General features: G+C 32.9%; 1 protein-coding gene across 1 annotated transcript in view; it reads right to left on the reverse strand.

The window, feature by feature from the left end:
• Positions 1 to 446: 446 nt before the first annotated feature.
• LOC132721308 (transcriptional regulator ATRX-like) overlaps positions 447 to 22,138 on the reverse strand; it is a 30,291-nt gene continuing 8,599 nt past the window's right edge. Inside the window, exons 11-15 of the mRNA XM_060705588.1 lie at positions 21,407 to 21,544; positions 9,458 to 13,750; positions 7,060 to 7,091; positions 6,132 to 6,190; positions 447 to 5,265 (exon numbers count right to left, since the gene is read on the reverse strand). Coding sequence (XP_060561571.1) covers positions 5,243 to 5,265; positions 6,132 to 6,190; positions 7,060 to 7,091; positions 9,458 to 13,750; positions 21,407 to 21,544 — 4,545 coding nt within the window. The 3' untranslated portion in view covers positions 447 to 5,242. The remainder of the gene's footprint in view (positions 5,266 to 6,131; positions 6,191 to 7,059; positions 7,092 to 9,457; positions 13,751 to 21,406; positions 21,545 to 22,138) is intronic.

Consider the following 22,138-nt stretch of genomic DNA (forward strand, 5'->3'; position numbering starts at 1 on the left):
TTTGGCTTTACTCAGCAGCCCGTCTTGGAATGAAATACAACAAAAAGAAGCAATTGCAACCATCTTCCATTTACCTTAGGCTGAAACATTGCCTTTGAAAATATAGAACACATTTCGTACATTTGATATTGAAATTGTCTAAACATTTGAGCCTTGTCATGACAAAACCAACATAATGGGCATCCGCGCAGTCTGATCAGGATCCATGCTGTTCGCTTACCAACTCTATTACAAGTAGAGAAACTAACAGCTAACAGCATGGATCCTGATTAGACTGCGCGGATGCGCAGGCTGGTCTGGATCCATGCTGGTCGCAAACTCATTATGTTGGTTTTGTCATGACACGGCTCATTTATAGTCAAATCTGAATTTCAAGGACAGTCTAGTCCATTACTCAATTACACGATACAAGTAAGCAGTGACATGGATCAATATAAACAACAACATTTGTGAACTTCAGAATTATTTTAATTAATTATAAAGAAATATAGCACATTTTCTACAAATCTTTCATAATAATCATCATGTAATTACACAAAAAATCATATCATTTTGTTTGTACATGATTTCTTTCAAATGACAAATACTTGAATGATTACTAATGTATCTATGTTGCTGACCTGAGTAAATAGAACAGTAGATATATCATGAACAGTGCTGTAATTAATGAAACCTGTAATGGCCCATGAGACGATGCTAAATACCACCATGACGTCAACTAAGCTGTTAATCTTTAGGAAATACATGCAAGTCATACTTTATGTTACAAAAGTGACTCCCATCTTTCCAGTGGTTACTGCATTAGAAAGAACATCCAAACACTAGGCTATCTAATTTGTATGCGGGCGCATAGCCACCAAGTATAAATCAGATTGCCAAATATTTGATGTTCCTTGATTCTTTTGTATAATAGGCAAAAACTTAAACACTTTTCCTGTCTTCACAATATGAAACCCCAGAACAAATGAACCAATGTACAAGCATCCCTTTCATTTTCGTCACAACAAGTTAACCCCAGAACAAATGAACCAATGTACAAGCATCCCTTTCATTGTCGTCACAACAAGTTAACCCCAGAACAAATGAACCAATGTACAAGCATCCCTTTCATTGTCGTCACAACAAGTTAACCCCAGAACAAATGAACCAATGTACATGCATCCCTTTCATTGTCGTCACAACAAGTTAACTCAAGAACAAATGTAGCCAGAAACAAGGATGCTTTATTTTTATCCCCCAACAGAGAGTACCAAAATTGGAGAGCAGGTAACGAATACCTGCACTCCAGTTAATGCACTGTGCATTTGGTGTATATTATTTTACACATTTTCAAAAGAATGCTCTCCAATGTATAATAATTTTTTTTTATATGCTATTAATTAAACCAGTAAATAATTACCTAAGGTATTTTTCAAACACCCAAATGAATGATTTCTTAATGACTTTTACAAAACCCAAATGAAATGATTACAAATTAAACAAGAGCTATCGGTAGGACAGCAACGCTCGACTATTCTTAGTGCTTGATAGTAAAAAAAAAATGCTTGATATAGTTACCTCCTCCTGTTTACAGGTTGGGGTCATGATGGTGAACAAGTGTGCAAAGTTTCAAAGCCATATGTCAATGGACTTTGAAAATATTTGAACTATTAAAAAAACTTTAACGTAAATTCTAAGTCCAAAAAGGGGAATAATTCTGTCAAAATGCTTGATAGAGTTACCTCCTCCTGTCTACAGGTTGGGGTTATGATGGTGAACAAGTGTGCAAAGTTTCAAAGCCATATGTCAATGGACTTTGGAAATATTTGAACTATTACAAAAACTTTAACGTAAATTCTAAGTCCAAAAAGGGGCATAAATCTCTCAAAATGCTTGATAGAGTTACCTCCTCTTGTCTACAGGTTTGGGTCATGATGGTGAACAAGTGTGCAAAGTTTCAAAGCCATATGTCAATGGACTTTGAAAATATTTGAACTATTACAAAAACTTTAACGTAAATTCTAAGTCCAAAAAGGGGCATTATTCTGTCAAAATGCTTGATAGAGTTACCTCCTCCTGTCTACAGGTTGGGGTCATGATGGTGAACAAGTGTGCAAAGTTTCAAAGCCATATGTCAATGGACTTTGAAAATATTTGAACTATTACAAAAACTTTAACGTAAATTCTAAGTCCAAAAAGGGGCATAAATCTGTCAAAATGCTTGATAGAGTTACCTCCTCCTGTCTACAGGTTGGGGTCATGATGGTGAACAAGTGTGCAAAGTTTCAAAGCCATATGTCAATGGACTTTGAAAATATTTGAACTATTACAAAAACTTTAACGTAAATTCTAAGTCCAAAAAGGGGCATAAATCTCTCAAAATGCTTGATAGAGTTACCTCCTCTTGTCTACAGGTTGGGGTCATGATGGTGAACAAGTGTGCAAAGTTTCAAAGCCATATGTCAATGGACTTTGAAAATATTTGAACTATTACAAAAACTTTAACATAAGTGGTTACGCCGACGCCGACGCCGACTAGTCGAGCTAAAAAAAGTAAATATTATTCTTAATTAAGTCATAGCCTATGAAAATGAAGGCATATATTTTCCCAAAAAGCAATTGATATGAGTGATTATTGGATGAAAATTACACAAACAAGTAACGTAAATTATCCATAACAATTCCCAAATAAAGTTAATGAAAATTAACTAGACAGAATGACAACCAATCAAAATCTACATTAAGTATATGATTACATGACATCAATAATTACATACATGTATATCACAAATTATATTCAAAATAATTTATGTAAGTATTTAAAGATTCTCCTCTATGGTTACTGCTTATAACCTTACACACAATGATACAAGATAACTCATAGATGATAAATACACAATACCAAAATCTATCGAATGATTTACAAAGTATATTTATAAATTCAAACAAGCCAGTGATAATGGCCTCGTTTGTATAGATATCAAGTCCAGAGCAAAAAATGTTTCCCTTTAAAATGCTTACTTAGATACAATTAATGGTTTGTCAGTAGCTACAGCAGCAAACCTTACAGTTATTGCCGAGCAAACGATTTTTAACTGCCTTAAGTTACTAAGATCATCAAAAATTATGTTGTGAACAACCATCTAGATTTTATTAGATTTTCAACCCTGTCTCCAGACTTCCTGCCACATGTGACAGAATTTCGGAATACTTAAATCAACAAAACAATTATTGGCTCTTATAGACTTTACTTTAGCAGTCCAGTCTAGAAAAATCTTCTTGAAAAATATCATAGGCACTAAAAAATTTTCATACCAAAAAAATGAGAATGATTCATGATAAAATGGTATGTACAGAAAAACAATGCTATTTGATGATGTATATAATGTACAGATGTTATTTCATACCAAAAATGAAAGTCAAAAAAAGTTAGTCAAAAGCAATTAATGAAAAGGGTTTATCAAAAGCAATTAGGAGTTTATTGAAAGCAATTAATGATAAGAGTTTGTCAAAAACAATTTATGATATGGGTAAATCAAAAGCAATAAATGAAACAATTAATGATAAGGGTAAATCAAAAGCAATAAATGAAACAATTAATAATAAGGGTTTATCAAAAGCATTTCTCAAAGCAATTAATGATATGGAGTTTATCAAAAGCAATAAATGATAGCAAAAGAAAATGCAAAGCAGAATATCAAAGCAATTAATATTAATAGAATTGTAATAGCACAACTTTACAAAACAAAAACATTGTATAAAACATGAAAATATACAATTACTAACCATAAACAAGAATGTTTTGAATTACCTCAACATACACATAATTATCCTTGAAAAAAATTTGACAAAAAATATATCATGTACTAACAATACACAAGGAATTTAATAACAATCTCTAAATAATGGCAATGTAATTGTAGTCACAAATACATATATGCAAAACCTATAGTTTGACATTAAATACAAGAAAATCGGTTACATCAAAGGATGCACTCCAATGTCTTTTACACATAATTAAATCTAAAGCAGTCAATGACCCGAGAAAATCTATTTTTAGCTTCAGTGACCTTAACCTTATTTACCAACAAGAATATCAAAGATCATACATGAATAGAGGTGAATTGTGAAAATGAAAATATTGTACAAGTATTTAAGGCATTCCAGTATATTTTACTAGATTTCATTGTTTCAGAATACTTTGTTTAGATGTTGTCCCATTTAGACATTTTTTGACATTTTAAATATTCTCTTTTAAGTAAAACCAAATTTATATTGAAACACTACCTCAAAAATAAAGATTAATTCAACCTCCAAAGCAAAGACCAACTGTACTGTATAGTGTAGGAGTTCCCCTCAACTAAAAGCAAATTTACACAGAAAATCCAACCTCCAAATATAGAAAATTCCACTGCCAAGATGAGACCTATTTATATAGGAAATACAACCTCTCAAAACAGATCAGTTCTATATTGGAAGACCAAATATAGGTAATTACATTCCCTATACGCAGAACTAAATTTATGAAGGAAACCTGATCTCTAAAATGAGAATATGAAAGACACTGCCTTTAATCAATAGCAAATTTCACCTCTAAGGACCAAATTTATTTAAGGAAAACCCATCTCTTACATACAGTATAAATTAAGGAAACCTCAACTTTAATATAAGACCATTTATACAGGAAACAATAAATTGGAAGACAAAATAAAATATACTTCAGTAAAATATATTCTATGTTGTTGGTATGTTTTTCATCAACCTTTCTAGACATCATACTAAACCTAAAAATAAAATTTATTAACCATATTCTTTTTTGCAAGAAAAATACAAAAATCATTACATGTACTTTTGCAACAAAACTTCCACAAAAAATCATAATTGTTATTTATTCAACTTATATCAAAATGCAAGTAAACACACAAAGTCATGGTAAATTCGTAATGACTGTACAAGATAATTATTACAATTTTGATAAAAAAAAACGATTCTCAAACTTTACGAAATTCACGTTCCGTTCCATCAATGTTATCACTCCGGGCTCCTCAGACATTTGAAAAAGTAAATCTTTGCATAGGCTGAATTCAAAACAATGCCCGAAATTAGCAAATCAGATTCAACTATTGTACAACTCAACCAATCTTGATTTGACTCAAGTCAACAGAAATTTGGACCCATAATTATTTATGAGGGGGTAATTTCTTGAACCCTCAATATGAACAGTCTGTCTGTAGGAAATTAGCCAATCCCTTTTACGTTTTCCTTATTTCTTTCTGAGAGAATATCCTGAAAATAGAAATTAATTCCAATGATATAGTCTTAAAGTTATTACAAAAATAAAAATATTTGTTATAGATTTAATAACGTTTTATAAGTTATAATTTACATAAAACAGGAGGCTTGAATGCATTTTTGCCCAACTGCAAAGATTGGAAAATTATTTGAAATTTATTCATTGCAAAAGTTGAAGGTGACTTGTGACCACAAACGAATTGTGATTATCTTGGGTAATTTGTGGACAGTTGGCTGTAAAGTTCTTACAAAAGAACAATGCAAGTAAGTAACGGGTTAAGTCCTTCTAAATTTAATTGGAGTTAACCAGTTATTGCACTGAGGTGAAGATATGTGACCTCAATTAAGTCTCCAATTCATGTTCCATTGCGTTTCAACAAAAATCTTTACTACCATAAATAGAATTGTCAATATTTCAATCTAAACAAAAACCATTCATCATTCTAGGGAAAACTTCAAAATATGCACTGACTGAATGGCAAACAATGTAAACCATGACTGACTTTGCTCTGCACTGGTAGCATAGAAACAATCTTATTCTATTGCCCACAGCAAGGTAAAGGTTAAGCTACTTCCTCTGTACTAGACAAATGATCATTACCACTACCAATTTTTTTCTTTCTTTAAGATTGGGTTTTATGTCACACCAACACAGTATAGGTCATATGGGGGCTTTCCAGCTTTATTGGCGGAGGAAGACCTCAGATGCCCTTCCTTGCATTATTTCAGGCACCCCGAGTAGAACCACAGATGTTCGGTAAAGTAGCCTGATAGTATAGGTCCCTGTCGGGATTCTAACCCACAGCAAAGACTGGCAAGTGATACTAACACCTAATGAGAGTTTCATTTGATATACTTACGTCTGCCAGATGGACCAAGTTTGGATTCAGCACTTTCTGGTAAAACTGGAGCAGACAGCCTACGGAAAACAACAGAAATTCAAATCACTACATGTATATCATTTCAAGGGTATTAAGCTATCTCTGATGAAATATTTTTATAAAAATTTATAAATGGCAAAATTATCTCATTTCAGAATTTTATAGTTGATTTTCGAAAAAAGTAGTACATTGTAAAGAATTGTAACAAAGAAAGTCTCCCTTATATCACAAAACAGAATAACATATTCCTGAAACTATGATTATGCTGCTATTTGAAGTAGGGTTTAAACTGTTCAGCAATGATTTCATGCAAGCACCTTTTGTTCCAAAGAAAATTTGAAGACACTTCTGTCTTACAGGTATTTACAAAGTAGTCTCTTTCAAAATCTAAATGAGCCGCGTCATGACAAAACCAACATATTGTGTTTACGACCAGCATGAATCCAGACCAGCCTGCGCATCTGGGCAGTCTGATCACGATCCATGCTGTTCGCTTACAAACCCTATAACAAGTAGAGTAACTGACAGCGAACAGCATGGATCCTGATCAGACTGCGCGGATGCGCGGGCTGGTCTGGATCCATGCTGGTCGCAAACCCATTATGTTGGTTTTGTTGTGATGCGGCTCAAAAAATTAAATTCTTTATCCTACAGGCAGCAGATACAGGTATATATTACACATTTTCAAGGCTATATTCCGAAACCAAAGATGAATAAAATTTTATGTGCAACAGACAGCGAAAAATTCATATTTTCAACATAATAGGCTTAAAAACAAGATGAAAACATTATTTTCTGTTTTTTAATGCACCTTTCACAAAGGCAAGTGCCAATGAGAATTAGGGGTTATGAAAATACTCCCACCAAAACATTTATCAATTTATGACAACAAATTGAAAGTGTTTACCTTTTGGACTTTTTTTCAGCTACTGCAACTGGCTGAAAGAAAAATGTATAGAAATGTTACTTAAATATTTATGTTACATCACCCTTGTTCCCCTACTAGTATATCAGAATTACATACACATATGAAATTAAAACTTATTAGCAAAACATATGTGTATATCAACATAATAATAATAATATGTTTATTAACATAATAATGCCAATAGGGCTGTCACTGCATATCGCAATATCTATATACCATTGATATTCAACTATCAACACAATATCTATTCACAATTTAGAATATCAATACAGTGTAAAACTCATTTATTCATGTTTAGTGAATATATTGTTCTATTTTGTGTAAAGGAAAAAAAAGCCACTTTCCTTCCCTAGTTTGAACACTGGATTTAATTTCCAGAGGTCTGTAAGATATTGAACCAGAAAAAATTTTGGTATGCTGTATATGCAAGTGTAAAACATGCTTGCAAAACACCAAGATGATAGTTTATTACACATATTAAAATAGTTTCCACTGTACAAGCTATTTAATTCCATATATCAAAAAATATGTGGCTTTTGATATATCGATACAAAATTTCCATCAATGACAGCCCCACATGAAAACAGGTACAAAAATCAAAGTAAAATTTAACATGACAGAATGCTAAATCTATTCGCCATATCTTAATTTTACTTTTAATTTTTTAAACATATCTGTTTTTATAATATTTTCTTTATTGTGAAATACAATAAGTTGTCATACAGAGTTAATTTTATGGTAAATCTACATAAGAAAGAAAACATAGTCATTGCAAGCATTCTATTGAATATATTCACATTTTAAAAAGAACAAGAGCCATGTCAACATGGCCATCCCCCGCCGAATGTGTTTGCTCATTGGAAGAATGTATATGTAGTAGAACAGAATAATTTCATTTTAAGAGGTCTTTTGGTAATGAAACTGATCGCTATAGTGATTACAGATTTGAAACCTATGTGAATACTGATGGCTGAAAATAACAAAGGGCAATAACTGAAAAATAATGCAGGGTAGGTTATCAATCTTGTGTGCTGCATCCCTCCTCAGTAAAATCTATCCACCTATGAAGTTTCAAGTTGATACCTCAAATACTTTTTGAGAAAAAAATTGAATTGAAATATTAAGTATGAAAAATAACAAAGGGCAATAACTCAAAAATTATAAAAGGTAGAGTTATCATTCTTGTGCAGTGCACACCTCCTGAGTGAGATCTATGCTCCTATGAAGTTTCATTTTGATATCTCAAAGGCTTTTTGAGTTATGCTCTGGACAAAAATTAATTTTGAAAAATAACAAAGGGCAATAACTCAAAAATAATGCAGGGTAGAGTGAACATTCTTAAGCACTGCACTCCTCCTCAATGAGATCCATCCACCTTTGAAGTTTCAAGTTGATACCTCAAATACTTTTTGAGATAAGCTCTGGACAAAATAGCATGAAAAAAACAAAGGGCAATAACTCAAAAATTGTATAGGGAAGAGTTATCATTCTTGCGCACAACATTCCTCCTCAATAAGATCTATCCACCTATGACTTTCATGTTGATATCTCAAACACTTTTTGAGTTATGCTCCACTCAGGTGAAAAATTAGGTATGAAAAATAACAAAGGGCAATAACTCAAAAATTATGAAAGGTAGAGTTATCATTCATGTGCACTGCACACCTCCTGAGTGAGATCTATGCACCTATGAAGTTTCATGTTAATATCTCATAGGCTTTTGGAGTTATGCTCTGGACAAAAATCAATTTTGAAAAATAACAAAGGGCAATAACTCAAAAATCATGCAAGGTAGAGTTATCATTCTTGTGCACTGCACTCCTCCTCAATGAGGTCTATCCACATATAACATTCCTCCTCAATAAGATCTATCCACCTATGACATTTCATGTTGATATCTCAAACACTTTTTGAGTTATGCTCCACTCAGGTGAAAAATTAGGTATGAAAAATAACAAAGGGCAATAACTCAAAAATTATGAAAGGTAGAGTTATCATTCATGTGCACTGCACACCTCCTGAGTGAGATCTATGCACCTATGAAGTTTCATGTTAATATCTCATAGGCTTTTGGAGTTATGCTCTGGACAAAAATCAATTTTAAAAAATAACAAAGGGCAATAACTCAAAAATCATGCAAGGTAGAGTTATCATTCTTGTGCACTGCACTCCTCCTCAATGAGGTCTATCCACCTATGAAGTTTCAAGTTGATAACTCAAATACTTTTAGAGATATGCTCCGGACAAAAATGTCGGACGGACGGACGGAAGGTCGGACGGACGGAGACTATTTCTATATCCTCCGCCGAAAATTTTCGGCGGGGGATAAAAAGACTTTAAAATTCATTCTCTAAAATACAATTAATTTTGTGCATACCTTTGTTTTTGGAAATGAAATTTCTGAGTCAGTTGAATTTTGATCATTAGCTTTACCAGCCAGCTCACCAGACAGCCTCCTTTTTCTTGTCCCTCGTACCTCTGCATGTTTTATTACAGCTTTCTTAGTGGTTGATGCTGAACCAGTCCTCTGCCGTTGAGACTTCCCTAGGGGAGTTCTAAGTTCTGGAACAGGCTCTTCATCTACAGCTTCAGGAATTTTGTCTTTGATTGCAGTCAGTCTAGCACCGCCTCTTGATCTCCTTGTTGGTCTTGTTTCAACATCTGATTGGTCAGTTGTACCATCTGTTCCGCTATGGTAATCATAAATTCTTTTCAATTCAGCTTTGCTTCTGCTTGCTCTAACATTAGTAGTGGATGAATCAGAAAGATCACTTTCAGCTTTTGCTGCAGCACGTGAACGTTTCGGCCGAGTTGGACCATCTGCATCAGACTCCTCAATGTTGATTACTGGTTCAGAAACCCGTCTACCTCTCGTTACTCTCTTTTGTTTAGGTACATCTGTATCGGCATCAGTTGCACCATCCACCTCAGTCTTAGGTTCTAAAACTTTTCCAGCTTTAGTTGATCTTTTTTGTCTACTTTTATCTGAATCAGCTTCAGGCTTTTTGTCAGATGATGGGACCACTCCACGACTCTGTCTCCTCCCTTTCAAAGGTGTGCTTTCATTGACAGTCTCCTTCTGAGATGCCTTGGTATCTAGGTTTGTAGGTATATGAGGAGATTTACTGTTATTACCTTTAGCATTTGGAGAGGAACCTTTCAGGTGTGAACCAATATCAGGTAAGAAATCAATATCTTCATCACTATCAACACTTGATGATGGTAAGACTTCTTTCTGTGCTTCTTTTATCAAAGACTTCCTTCTAGACTTTTTTTGGCTTGAGGGAACAAAGTCCTCAGCTGAATCAGCAGCTTTCTCATCATTTACATGTCCGTTTACTGGAGACATTATCTTAGATCCAGTTTCATTTTTCTGAGGTGTTGTTTTCTTTTTTCTATCTGAAGCAGGAGTTTTAATCAAACTTGAACCTTCCCCAGACTTTGGTGTTATTATTCTTACAATTTTTCCATCTGGACTCTTAACATAATTTGTTTCATCTGTAACATTTTTCTTATTTGACTGTGGGGTTTTAACATTTTTCTTAGCAGAAACGGGTGTGGTTTTCTTTTCATTTAATTCAGGACTTTTTCCTTGGTTTACTTTTCCTTTTGGAGTAGTTTCAGTCAATATAATTGTTTCAGACTCATCTTCACTGTTGCTATCTGAACCTTTGGAATGGGCTTTCTCTCTAAAAGTGGTTTCTTTTCTGTCAGAATCAGGAGATTTAATTAAAGATGTGTTCTCTCTATCTTCTTTTGATGTTTCAGAAGAACACCTTGGAGATTTTGGAGATTTAATTTCTTTTATTGTTTCTTCTGGGCTCTGACCCTTTTTTGTTCCATCTGTAATATTTTTCTTATTTGACTGTGGGGTTTTAACATTTTTCTTAGCAGAGACAGGTGTGGTTTTCTTTTCATTTAATTCAGGACTTTTTCCTTGGTTTACTTTTCCTTTTGGAGTAGTTTCAGTCAATATAATTGTTTCTGACTCATCTTCACTGTTGCTATCTGAACCTTTGGAATCGGCTTTCTCTCTAAAAATTGTCTCTTTTCTGTCAGAATCGGGAGATTTAATTACAGATGTGTTTTCTCTATCTTCTTTTGATGTTTTAGAAGAATTCCTTGGAGATTTTTTAGATTTAATTTCTTTTGGTGTTTCTTCAGGGCTCTGACCCTTATTTTGTCCTTCTGTAACATTCTTCTTGTTTGACTGTGGGGTTTTTATATTTTTCTTAGCAGAAGCTGGTGGTGTTTTCGTTTCTTCAATTTCAGCACTTTTTCTCCGGTTTACTTTTGCTTTTGGGGTAGTTTCAGTCAATATAATTGTTTCAGACTCATCTTCACTGTTGCTGACTGTATCTTTACCTATCTGATTGTCATCAGAACTATTTTTTCTTTTATCTGTACTTCTGGTTAAACTTTTATTTGGAGACGACACGTTTTTATCTGGAGTATCACTTATTGAAATTTTGGTTTTCTTCCCCTCAGAAACAGATTCCACAGTTGCTTCAACTGATTGCACCAAGTCATACCCATTTTGTAAAACAGTATCCTCACTGTCTGATTTATGTGGAGTTTGTTTGTTCCCCTTTTTTAAAGGACTTCTCTTTGTTGGAGAAGGTGTTCTGCTTACATATTGTTCTTCTTGAAATTTTGATTTATTATTACTTTTACATGGCGAAAAGTCAGAATTTTGTGTTTTATCGTCATTACCTGGTTGATCAATATCACTTTCACCACTACTTTCTATTAGCACAATTTCATTATCATCTTCAACAGTAGATACATCTTTTTCATCATTTTCATTGACTTTTACTGATTTTAATTTTCTAGGACTAACTTTACCCTGCTTTATTGCATCTACCTTCTCTGCAGATTTATGCTCTTCATTTGATATATTTTGATCTTTTTCTGCAGATTCAACAGAATCATCAGTAAACATTGATTCATTAAGTTTTTCCGCACCTTGAGACATAGATTTTCTTGTCCTGGGAGTTCTAATCTTAGTTTTGATATCCTCAACAATCTGAATTATTTCTTCAGTTGATTTGGTTCTCTTTCCCTGGTCCCCACCATCCATATCCTTATCTTGACTTTCATTATCATCATTCTCTGAGAAAAGGCAAACTGAACCAGAAACCTCTTGGGTCTGACTTACTTTACCTTGTCCTTTGGACTTTTTAGGTGTTTTCTTGCCTTTTATAGCTTTCCCAATAAACTTTTCTTCAATTGATTTCACTGTTTTAGCTTCCTTTTTAGCTTCAGGTGTTTTTCTAAACACATCCCCATCACTCTCATTTCCTGTATGCATTTCAGACAAACATTTCTTAGGACTTGTCCCTACTTTTTCATCTGACATTGATTCCTTTGATCTCTTTCGCAACTTTCCCATGTATTCAGACTCAGATCCACTGGATGATTTCATTGGTGACCCTTTGCTCTGTCCTCCAATGAATTTTGCAGTATTATCAAGCTCTTGTGCTTCCAGTGTTGAATTCTGGTCTAATTCAGAGACATCTGTTGAAGAGATAGCTGCTGTTTCTGAGTAATTTGTGGCAGTAGAAAGACCTGACAAGCAACTAAGGCTGCTCTCAGATAAATCCATATTCTTGCTTTTGTCAGATTTAACTGAACCTGGGCTTGAGTTTGAAAGTTGTTTTTTTGGAGTCTGACCTTTTTTATTTTTTCTTGTTGAACCAGCCTTTAATACAGAGTCTCCTTTGTTACTTTCCGGCCTTCCACTACTTGAAATGGATTCTTCAGTTGAACTGTCTGTCTTGTCTTTTGAAGCAAGAACAATATTAACTATTTCTACACTGCTTTCATGGACAGAACTTAAAGAATCATAATCCACTGTAACATTCCTATCAACATTTGTTGTAATTGTATCATTAGAAACTTCAGATATTTCATTATTTGCCTCAGCCTCAGTATCAGAGGTGTCTATACATATAACACTGTCAGTCATATCAGCTTCAGAACCATTGACATTTGCCTTTGACTTCACACCAGTTATTTCCGTAGATGAATCTACCTCAGCTTTTGAATCATTAGAATATTTCATTGTCACATCTGCTGAACTATCCATGTCCTTTCCTGGGCTCTTTAGCGACTTTTCTTTCATCTTTTTTGGTGTTACCTTTCGAACAACACTTTTAACTGTGTGATTATCTTCAGACATGGAAGAGATGGAGTCACAGAAATCCTCTGATTTTTCAATGGCTGAAATATCAGAATAATCAGACTCTATTTTCTTTGCATTTTTTTTATTTCTCTTTCGTCGTTTATTCGGTGTAGATGAACTTGACTCTCCCCATTTCCCTGATTTGTCAGAACTGTTACTAATCTGACTCTCATTTACACTCACTGTACTATCTTCAGTTTGTTCTCTGTTCATGACTGAGTCTACTGAGGTTATAGAAACAATTTCCGACTGAAGGAATTTCTGGTCCTCTGGGTCTACAACTTTCTCTTGGACAAATTTAGGGTCTAATGTGTAGGTCTGTGGTGAGTTCACTTCATTCTTTTCAACATTGGTATCTACAATCTTCTCTAGGTCTGCTACAGTTTTTAACACAATAGGTTTACGCTTTCCTTTCTTGGCACCTTTTGTCAAGTATTTCTTTGACAAATCTTTTGACTCCAGCTCTTCAGTTGCATGCCCATTTGCCTGAAAAAAGTAAACAAAAGTAGGAAAATTTTACTTTATTTCTTGAATATTATAATATTTGAAAATTTTCTAAATCATACACAATTCTATTTTCTTCAGTTGGTATCTTCCATTCAAAATATCAGTTTTACACATACTCATGCAGTTTTTGCAACTCCGTAAACATGGTATTGCACTGCTGTGCATTATATTTTGACGTGACGTCATTTTTGTTATATAAACATAGCGTTAAGACGTGCTAAATGTTAATACTATAAGGCGCATCAATGAAAAAAGGTTATTTTTCACTTCAAACGGTCTTTATTTTTGGTATGTGATAAATAAAATATCAAATTCATGTAAGTTCATTAATGATTTCATTGAACTTGTTTATAAAATAATATTATGCTTGCCAGAGGCTCGCATAATATAGTTTTATTCAACTCATTCAATAAATTCAGTATTTACTAGTAACATTCACTCATTCAATATCCTCTCTCAACTCAACAGTCAATTGCATAAAAAAGTTGAAAATATGTTTTAATAGTCATATAATTTCAATTCCACAGGTTATTTTTCAAGTAATCGGATACTATAATTGTAGACAGAAGTGAGAAATTACAATTCATTTTGATAAGAAATAAGCCTATATAATGCAAACTAGGGTCCATCTTAAAGTGACATTATGCCCATCTAAGTGTAAATGTTGAGTGTTCAGACCAAATTAAAAATAACTTTACATTTTGTCATTTTTGTTTTCAATTTCACAATAAACATCACCCAAGTACCGAAAAACCTCGTGACCCACATGATTATCTTTATATTATCCTGCAAAAATTATTGTTGATGTTCATTTTATAAAAAGAATGTCTTCTTATATTTTAGACAGTTTTTATATTTTATCTTTAACATTTGTAATTATCAATTATTTGTTAAATCACCATTAAAATAGTCAATCTTATGTTATATATGAATACAACTATTTATTTACAGTCTGACAGTAACGAAACAAGCATAATATCACTTTAACCCAGTTTTCATGCTTAAAACAAGCTTGGTATTTAATGTTATACACCTAAATAAATACAAAATGTATCTATCCTCTCACAGAACATAATTATTAAACAAAGATTTCAATTTTAAAATATCTTCACCTTAATCTGTTATTGCACTTATGTGATGAATTATGTTCTCAGCTACAGTGGCCCAGATATACAATGGACATGAACTATTTCAACAGCCCTTCTTCAGTTCCATGCCAATTATATCAAATTTGGTAAAGTTTTTCCAGAGAAAATATTCTTTGAAAGAAAAGTTGGGGAGAGATACATGCATTTGTATACAGATAATGTAGTAAATGATTTAACTATAATGCTAATCTTTGGCAATGTAAGCTAACAATATTTTTTTATTTGTTTCTGATCAAAGAAGTGTAGAAAAGCTGACATTTCCACACAGAACTTTAGGATATTTCTTTCACCAGTTTCACCATTATATTAACTGGCAAAATAATAAGGAACAGAACAAGAGCTGTCCGTAAGACAGCGCGCTCGACTTTTTTATTGCTTGCCAATAAAAAAAGTTTTTGCAGTAAAAGGCAATACAAGAATCTCTGTATTTTTAAAGTGAACTAGTTGTTTGATACCCTTGAATATTACAGCAATGTTTATATGACATAATTTATGGTAAAGTGAACAAGTGGATAGGAATGAATTTTTTTAGATTTTTTAAGTTTTTTAGTGCTTGCCTATAATACAAAACATTGACAGTTAAGGGCCATAATTCAAATAAAATCTTTGACAGAATTACCTTCTCCTGGACATGTTTGGGAATCATGATTGTAAACAAGTATTCCAACTTTCAAATTAATATCTCAAACAGTTCAGTCAAAAAGTGGACTGGTACTAAAAACTTAACCAAGATTCTAAGTCGATAAAAGGCCTTAATTTTTAAAACAAATCCTTGACAGAGTTACCTTCTCTTGCGTACAGATGGGGGTAATGATGTGAAATAGCATTAAAAGTTTCAAAGCAATATCTCAAAGGGTTAAGGCAATAAGTGGATTTTACCCATATTCAATGTATTTTCTAAGTCAAAAAGGGGCATAATTCTGTCAAAAACCTTGACAGAGTTATGTCCTCTTGTCTGTTGATGAAGGTCGTGATGGTAAACAAGTATGGTCAGTTTCAAAGCAATACCTCCAATGGTTTTGAAATAAAGTGAGGTGGTACAAAAAACTTAACCAAGCTCAATACACTTTCTAAGTCAAAAAAGGGCCATAATTCTGTCAAAAACCTTGACAGAGTTATGTACTCTTGTCTGTAGATGGAGGTTATGATGGTGAACAAGTATGGTAAGTTTCAAAGCCATACTTGTAATACTTCTGAAATAAAGTGGGGTGGTACGAAAAACTTAACCAAGGTGTGACGCCAACGCCGACGCCAACGCCGACGCCGACGCCGACGCCGGGGCGAGTAGGATAGCTCCCCTTTTCATAGAAAAGTCGAGCTAAAAATGCCTTATTTCAAAATTTAACACCTTATTAAAGATAACTAGTGTGAACAATGCCTTTTTATATATACATTGACCATCAATCACAAATCTATTGCTAATTATATTGCTTATTTTATTTTAAAAGTGGATTTTCGCAGATACTTTGATACTATGTTAACATTTATTCTATTACCCCTATCCTCTTAAATATGAGGAAAAATAATTTGTATTCAAATTACATATGAATTGATTATGGAAGATAAGATTGGCATTAATTCACCTAATTGTCTTACAATATAACATACAGTGATTTGCAATCATAGCACATCTGATTAAAGCAGACCATTGCACAAGCCAGGCATTTTTATTAACCTTATTGTCTAACAAAATTAATATAGATTAAGAACATTAAGGTCAAACTTAAATGAACAAATGCCACCAAAAGGAGAGACCAAACATGGCCTTAATAGACAAGTAGTCTTTATTTGGGGGTTACCCTGTTCTTTTAAAGCAATGAATGGTTGATGAAAAATGGTCTTAATTCAGAGGGTGATCTTTATTCAGAAGTGGTATTTAACACTGGTCTGACTGTATATGCAATCAGAATACTGAAATTACTTGTCAAAAAAACAACCTATCATTAAAAGTACTCAAATTGGCTTACCTTACTCACACCAAACTATAACTTCCTATTATTTTCACAATTTTAAGACGGAAAATTGCAAATTAATCCATAAGACATGACCAGTGAGTGTGTAAAGCATTAAGTAACTGAAACTTTCGTAACTTTATTATAACTGAAAGCTGTCCCAGTCCCCAACAGCTTGATTTCAAAATGACAAAGTAACAGCAGTTGCAACCATATTTCAGCTATCATTTCTAAATCAATAACTATTTTAAATACTTGTTTAATTTATTCGATTTTTTTTCCTTATGCCATAATGGCAAATTTAAACTTTCCTACCATAATCAATAACAACAAGTATTACAAAACATGCTTCATTTCTGAAGCCATATGCTACAACAAAAAACATCAAATTTCATGTGATATGTATGATTTCAACAAACCCTAGTCAAGTTATATTATCAGCTCTCAAGACTCACTTGAATCTGAAGAAAATTTTAAAAAAATTGTGTAACTTTATTCAAATTTATTTTAGGGAGATTGTGTCTGAAGTTATAAGCTTATTGAAACGCTCTTGAATCTTTTCCTGCATCCAGCCAGTACTATGCAAACAGTGTAAAGTTTCTTGCTCACAGAAACAACAGCTTGACCCTGATAGTGTTTGAACCCTACAGCCAGCTAGACAACAAGTCTGACATATTAACGTGCCATGCCGCCACAGTTTTTTGTTTGTTTTGGAATCACATACTCTTGCGAAGTTAATTTTATTATGTGCAGTTATATCATCGTGAAGATAAAGGCCTGACTGACTAATACAAATTCTAACACTCACGTGAATTTGTCACTATAGACAAAAAAGGAAAAAAAACTGTTGTTAAAATGCCAATAAACACTGGTTAACGACTACTTGTATATGCGGCTGTTATGTTTTCATCCTCGATTATATAGTTTACAAAGCCTTTTAAAGCAACAATAACAAGAGCTGTCGGTAGGACAGCAACGCTCGACTATTCTTAGTGCTTGATAGTAAAAGAGCCTTGATAATGTAAAGTTTTCTAAGTTAACAAAAGGGCCAAATTTTCCTTTAAATCCATGTTACTGTTATAGGCCTTGAAGAAGAGAGTCCTTTTATGCTCTAAAAGAAGAGTATAAAATTTCAACTTGTTTCAAAGCCAGATGTCAATAGTATATGAAAATATCTGAGGTGGTATGCAAACTTGAACGTAAATTCTAAGTCAGAAAAGGGGTACAATTCTGTCAAAATGCTTGATACAGTTATCTCCTCCTGTCTACAGGTTGGGGTCATGATGGTGAATAAGTGTGCAAAGTTTCAAAGCCATATGTCAAAGGACTTTGAAAATATTTGAGGTATTACAAAAACTTTAACGTAAATTCTAAGTCGAAAAAGGGGCATCATAAATTCTGTAAAAAATGCTCAATACAGTTATCTCCTCCTGTCTACAGGTTGGGGTCATGATGGTGAACAAGTGTGCAAAGTTTCAAAGCCATATGTCAATGGACTTTGAAAATATTTGAGGTATTACAAAAACTTTAACATAAGTGGTTACGCTGACGCCGACGCTCGGGTGACTACAATAGCTCTACTTATTCTTATCGAATAGTCGAGCTAAAAAGCATTTTTATTAATATTTTCAGTTCTTATAATGTTTTTGTTTCACACAATACCGAAATATTATCGCACATAGACACTACCGCCACATATTTGATTCATATTAGTTAATAAATATTTTAACAAAACGGCGCCAATCCGTAAGCAGCATATCATTTGACGTCATCCTAGGTAAACAACTCATTCATACACAAGCTGACGTTATTTCATACATAGAAAAATGATAAATGGATCACTGGTGTAAACACAATACGACATAAGTTTTTATTTTGAAAACTTGATAAAGTAACGTTCTTTTCTTATTATTTCTTTTCTTAAATTATTTCTATATCTTCGCAACAGTAGGGTGCGAAAATCGAACAGCGTTATACAAAAATCGGCACCGGAAGTTATTTCCGCTTAAAAAAATAACATTAATGATCTTCCTTATTTTATCGTGTTAGAATCGTAATAACATCGGCCTGAGAGGTGTATATCGGCTATTTAACACCGGTTTTGTCGTTTTGATGCGAAAAAGTCAATTCCTACGCATCAAAACTCCAAACCGGTGTTAAATAGCCGATATACACCTCTCAGACCGATGTTATTTCTTAAACATTTGAACAATAAACTACATGTATGCGACACTATATGAACATGCATTCTATTTCATTCTGGTCCAATTCTATCCCAATTTTTACTAAATTATTTATATGTTTATAAAATAGAAAAGAAAATTGTAAATTGCTAATTTGCTTCATATCATTTGAAGTTACATGATAGGGAATTGTCCCTTACCTTTACACTAAAGTCATCACATGGCGACAGTACTCTTTAATGAGACACATCTGAATAAATGGAAATATCCATGCATCAAAATTTTAAGTTTGCTAAATCATTACAGGAAAATTCATTTTAAACCTAATCAGTTTTTCAAGTTTCAACATTTATTCCTATTTTTAGTACAAAAATCTTCTTTTTAGAAATGATAAGCGCAATGGGAAGCTTTGATAAAGTTGATAAATAGGTAAAATCCTATAATGTACAGCTGCATTTTTGATCAATCAATTTGGGATAACTTTATTCCAGGAAAATCAATTTATTTCAAGAAAAAGCAATTTTAATGATTAGTGTGAAACATTAATCACCAGGGCAACATATGTCCATCAGAAATGTTTATGATTTCAAACTCTATCAACGGATCAATGATTTAAATTTTGATTGAAGGATAGGACTTAATGTCTGATTTCACTCAAATTACGTAATTTTTTTCTAAATTAATTTTACTGATGTAATAATGGTGTAACATAATATATTCAAGTTAAAAGTTGAAGAGAATTCAAATAAAAAATAACAGCATACAATGAAAGCCAAATTTTAAACAGTTAGAAATTTTCTGTTTAAATATGTTATTTATTTTTCTTGTTTTAAAAAATGCCAGGGCTAAAACAATGCAAGGATTGAAACATTTATACTTAGGAAATAGATCTTGATTTTGAGTGATCTGTGTTATAATATAGCACAGTAAGGAGTTCAAATGCGCAGTAGTATAATCACAAAGGGCTGAGTAATTAATTAAATCTGAATGTCATAAAGTGCTATAATTATGTATAATTAAATATATTTTATGTGTTAACTGTTGCTCTGAAAGAAATTTGGTAAAATTTGCATGAAGCTCTAGAAGGGTTGTTAAAATTGTTATTATCTGGGCCACTGTAGCTGAGAACATAATTAGTGTAATAACAGATTAAGTCCTAAATTTAATAGGAGTTAACCAGCACTAAGGTGAAGATATTTTAAAATAGTATGTTCTGAGAGAGGATAGATATTTTGGGTGTATAACATTAAATATCAAGCTTGTTAGGTTGTATGAAACCTGGGTTAAAATATCTGGCCAGCTTTGAGATTTAAAATTGTCACTTATCTATAATGCAAGCTAGAAAAGTCTCTAATGTCAAAAGACAGTGACTGCTCCATCAACTTGTAAACTGCACCATTACACAAAACAGAAAACTCAGAAAAATGATTTTGGCACTTGTTTAGTTTAAATATATTTCAATTGATCAAATACATGTCAAATATTATAATGATGAGTATTTAACATAAAGCAAATGGGTTGGGCAGCATAAGATTAAGCCCTTCCCAGTTAAGCCCGTCCCAGTACTTGTTGAAATACAATTCACTGTAAACTATTAACTTAAACCAACATTTTTTCTTATTATAGTCTTCCCTACAATGAAAAGTCTGAACAACATGTGGATAATTGTGTAAGGCAGTAAAAGCCTAAAACATCTGCTTGCGTACCAGATTGCAATGTCATTCAGTGTGCACTACAGATCAATTAGACATCAATATGCAGCGAAGACTGTATATCCCAGTTGATCAATACAAGTTTTGTCAAAAGATTTTTGAAAGCATCCACACTACTATTCTCAAACATCTAACTAAAATATACTCAAATAAGTTTTTAAGTCAGTGGCCTTAACTATTAAGCTTTGACCCCCCCCCCCACAGACACACACAAAGAAAAGTTTTATATTCAAGAAAAAAAGTAAGAATTATGTATTATTAAGTGTGAAGGATTCTAATAAATTTTGCTTTAAGCCAAATTCCAGTCCTATAACTTGTATTCATTAAATGTAGCAGTGTGCCCCAAAATTTTCCTCTTTCTTACCAATTTAAATCAAAATCACTAAAAAAGAGAAAAACAAGTTGCTCTAAATGTGTTGCCTTCAAATTGTCACATAAAACATGTTTCAGACAACAAACTTAAAACTTGGGAACCAGCCTAAATATGTTCTAAAGCCTGGTATTTTCCTCTACAACTGAAACATGTTTTATTGTCCTAGTCGGCAATGAAAAGGTGGAGGATGGTTTGGGCAAAACTTTCAGTTTAACACTGAAAAGTATCTCCCTATGTGGTTAATGTATTAAATTTATTTCTACATACCAACTCCAATACTGAAGAGCCTCCAGCTTTATCCAGGTAGAAAAGAGGTCCTGTTGGCATGGCAACACTTATATCCCCATCATCTTCTTTCGTTTCAGGAACATCAACTTTTTCTTCTTCAGTAACATTGCACAAAGTCTGCAAATAAGTGACAATTTTACAACATACATATGTGCCTTGTGCTAAACAATAAATTTAAATCAAAACATACAAAATGTGGCGATACTAACAACAAAAATCTATATTCAACAATACTGAAATATCTACAAAGCTAAAAGGAATAACCTAAAGCTGGCAGACTAGTTCTTGGCAATACTGTACATGTATATTAAGTCAATCTGTTGTCTGCTTAAATGATTCTAACGCAAATTAATACAATGCAAACAAATACAATTTTAATTTATATAGTCAACTCTTTAGTAAATCTCATTCAATTTTAATGTATATCTCATTCTATCACAAGGCATACACAGAAATATAAACAGAGTACTTATAGATATTGTCTGGGACAAAATATATGGGGACAAGCAACTACCTACTAGATAAGCTAAATTATGTTGGCAATTAATTGACAGGTGATGGACCAATCAATAGTGTTAAGATCATATATCAATGTCTTTAATTTAAAGGGAATTACATAAATAAATTTTCATAATATCATGTTAAGAACATTTAGATTCAAAAGGACTGTTAAACTTTTACACCAGTTGCCTTATATCGTTTACTGTGGAG

The sequence above is a fragment of the Ruditapes philippinarum genome, unplaced genomic scaffold, assembly GCF_026571515.1.
Source record: "Ruditapes philippinarum isolate M1 unplaced genomic scaffold, ASM2657151v2 ctg1039_1_1_1_1, whole genome shotgun sequence".
Taxonomy (NCBI): Eukaryota; Metazoa; Mollusca; class Bivalvia; order Venerida; family Veneridae; genus Ruditapes; species Ruditapes philippinarum.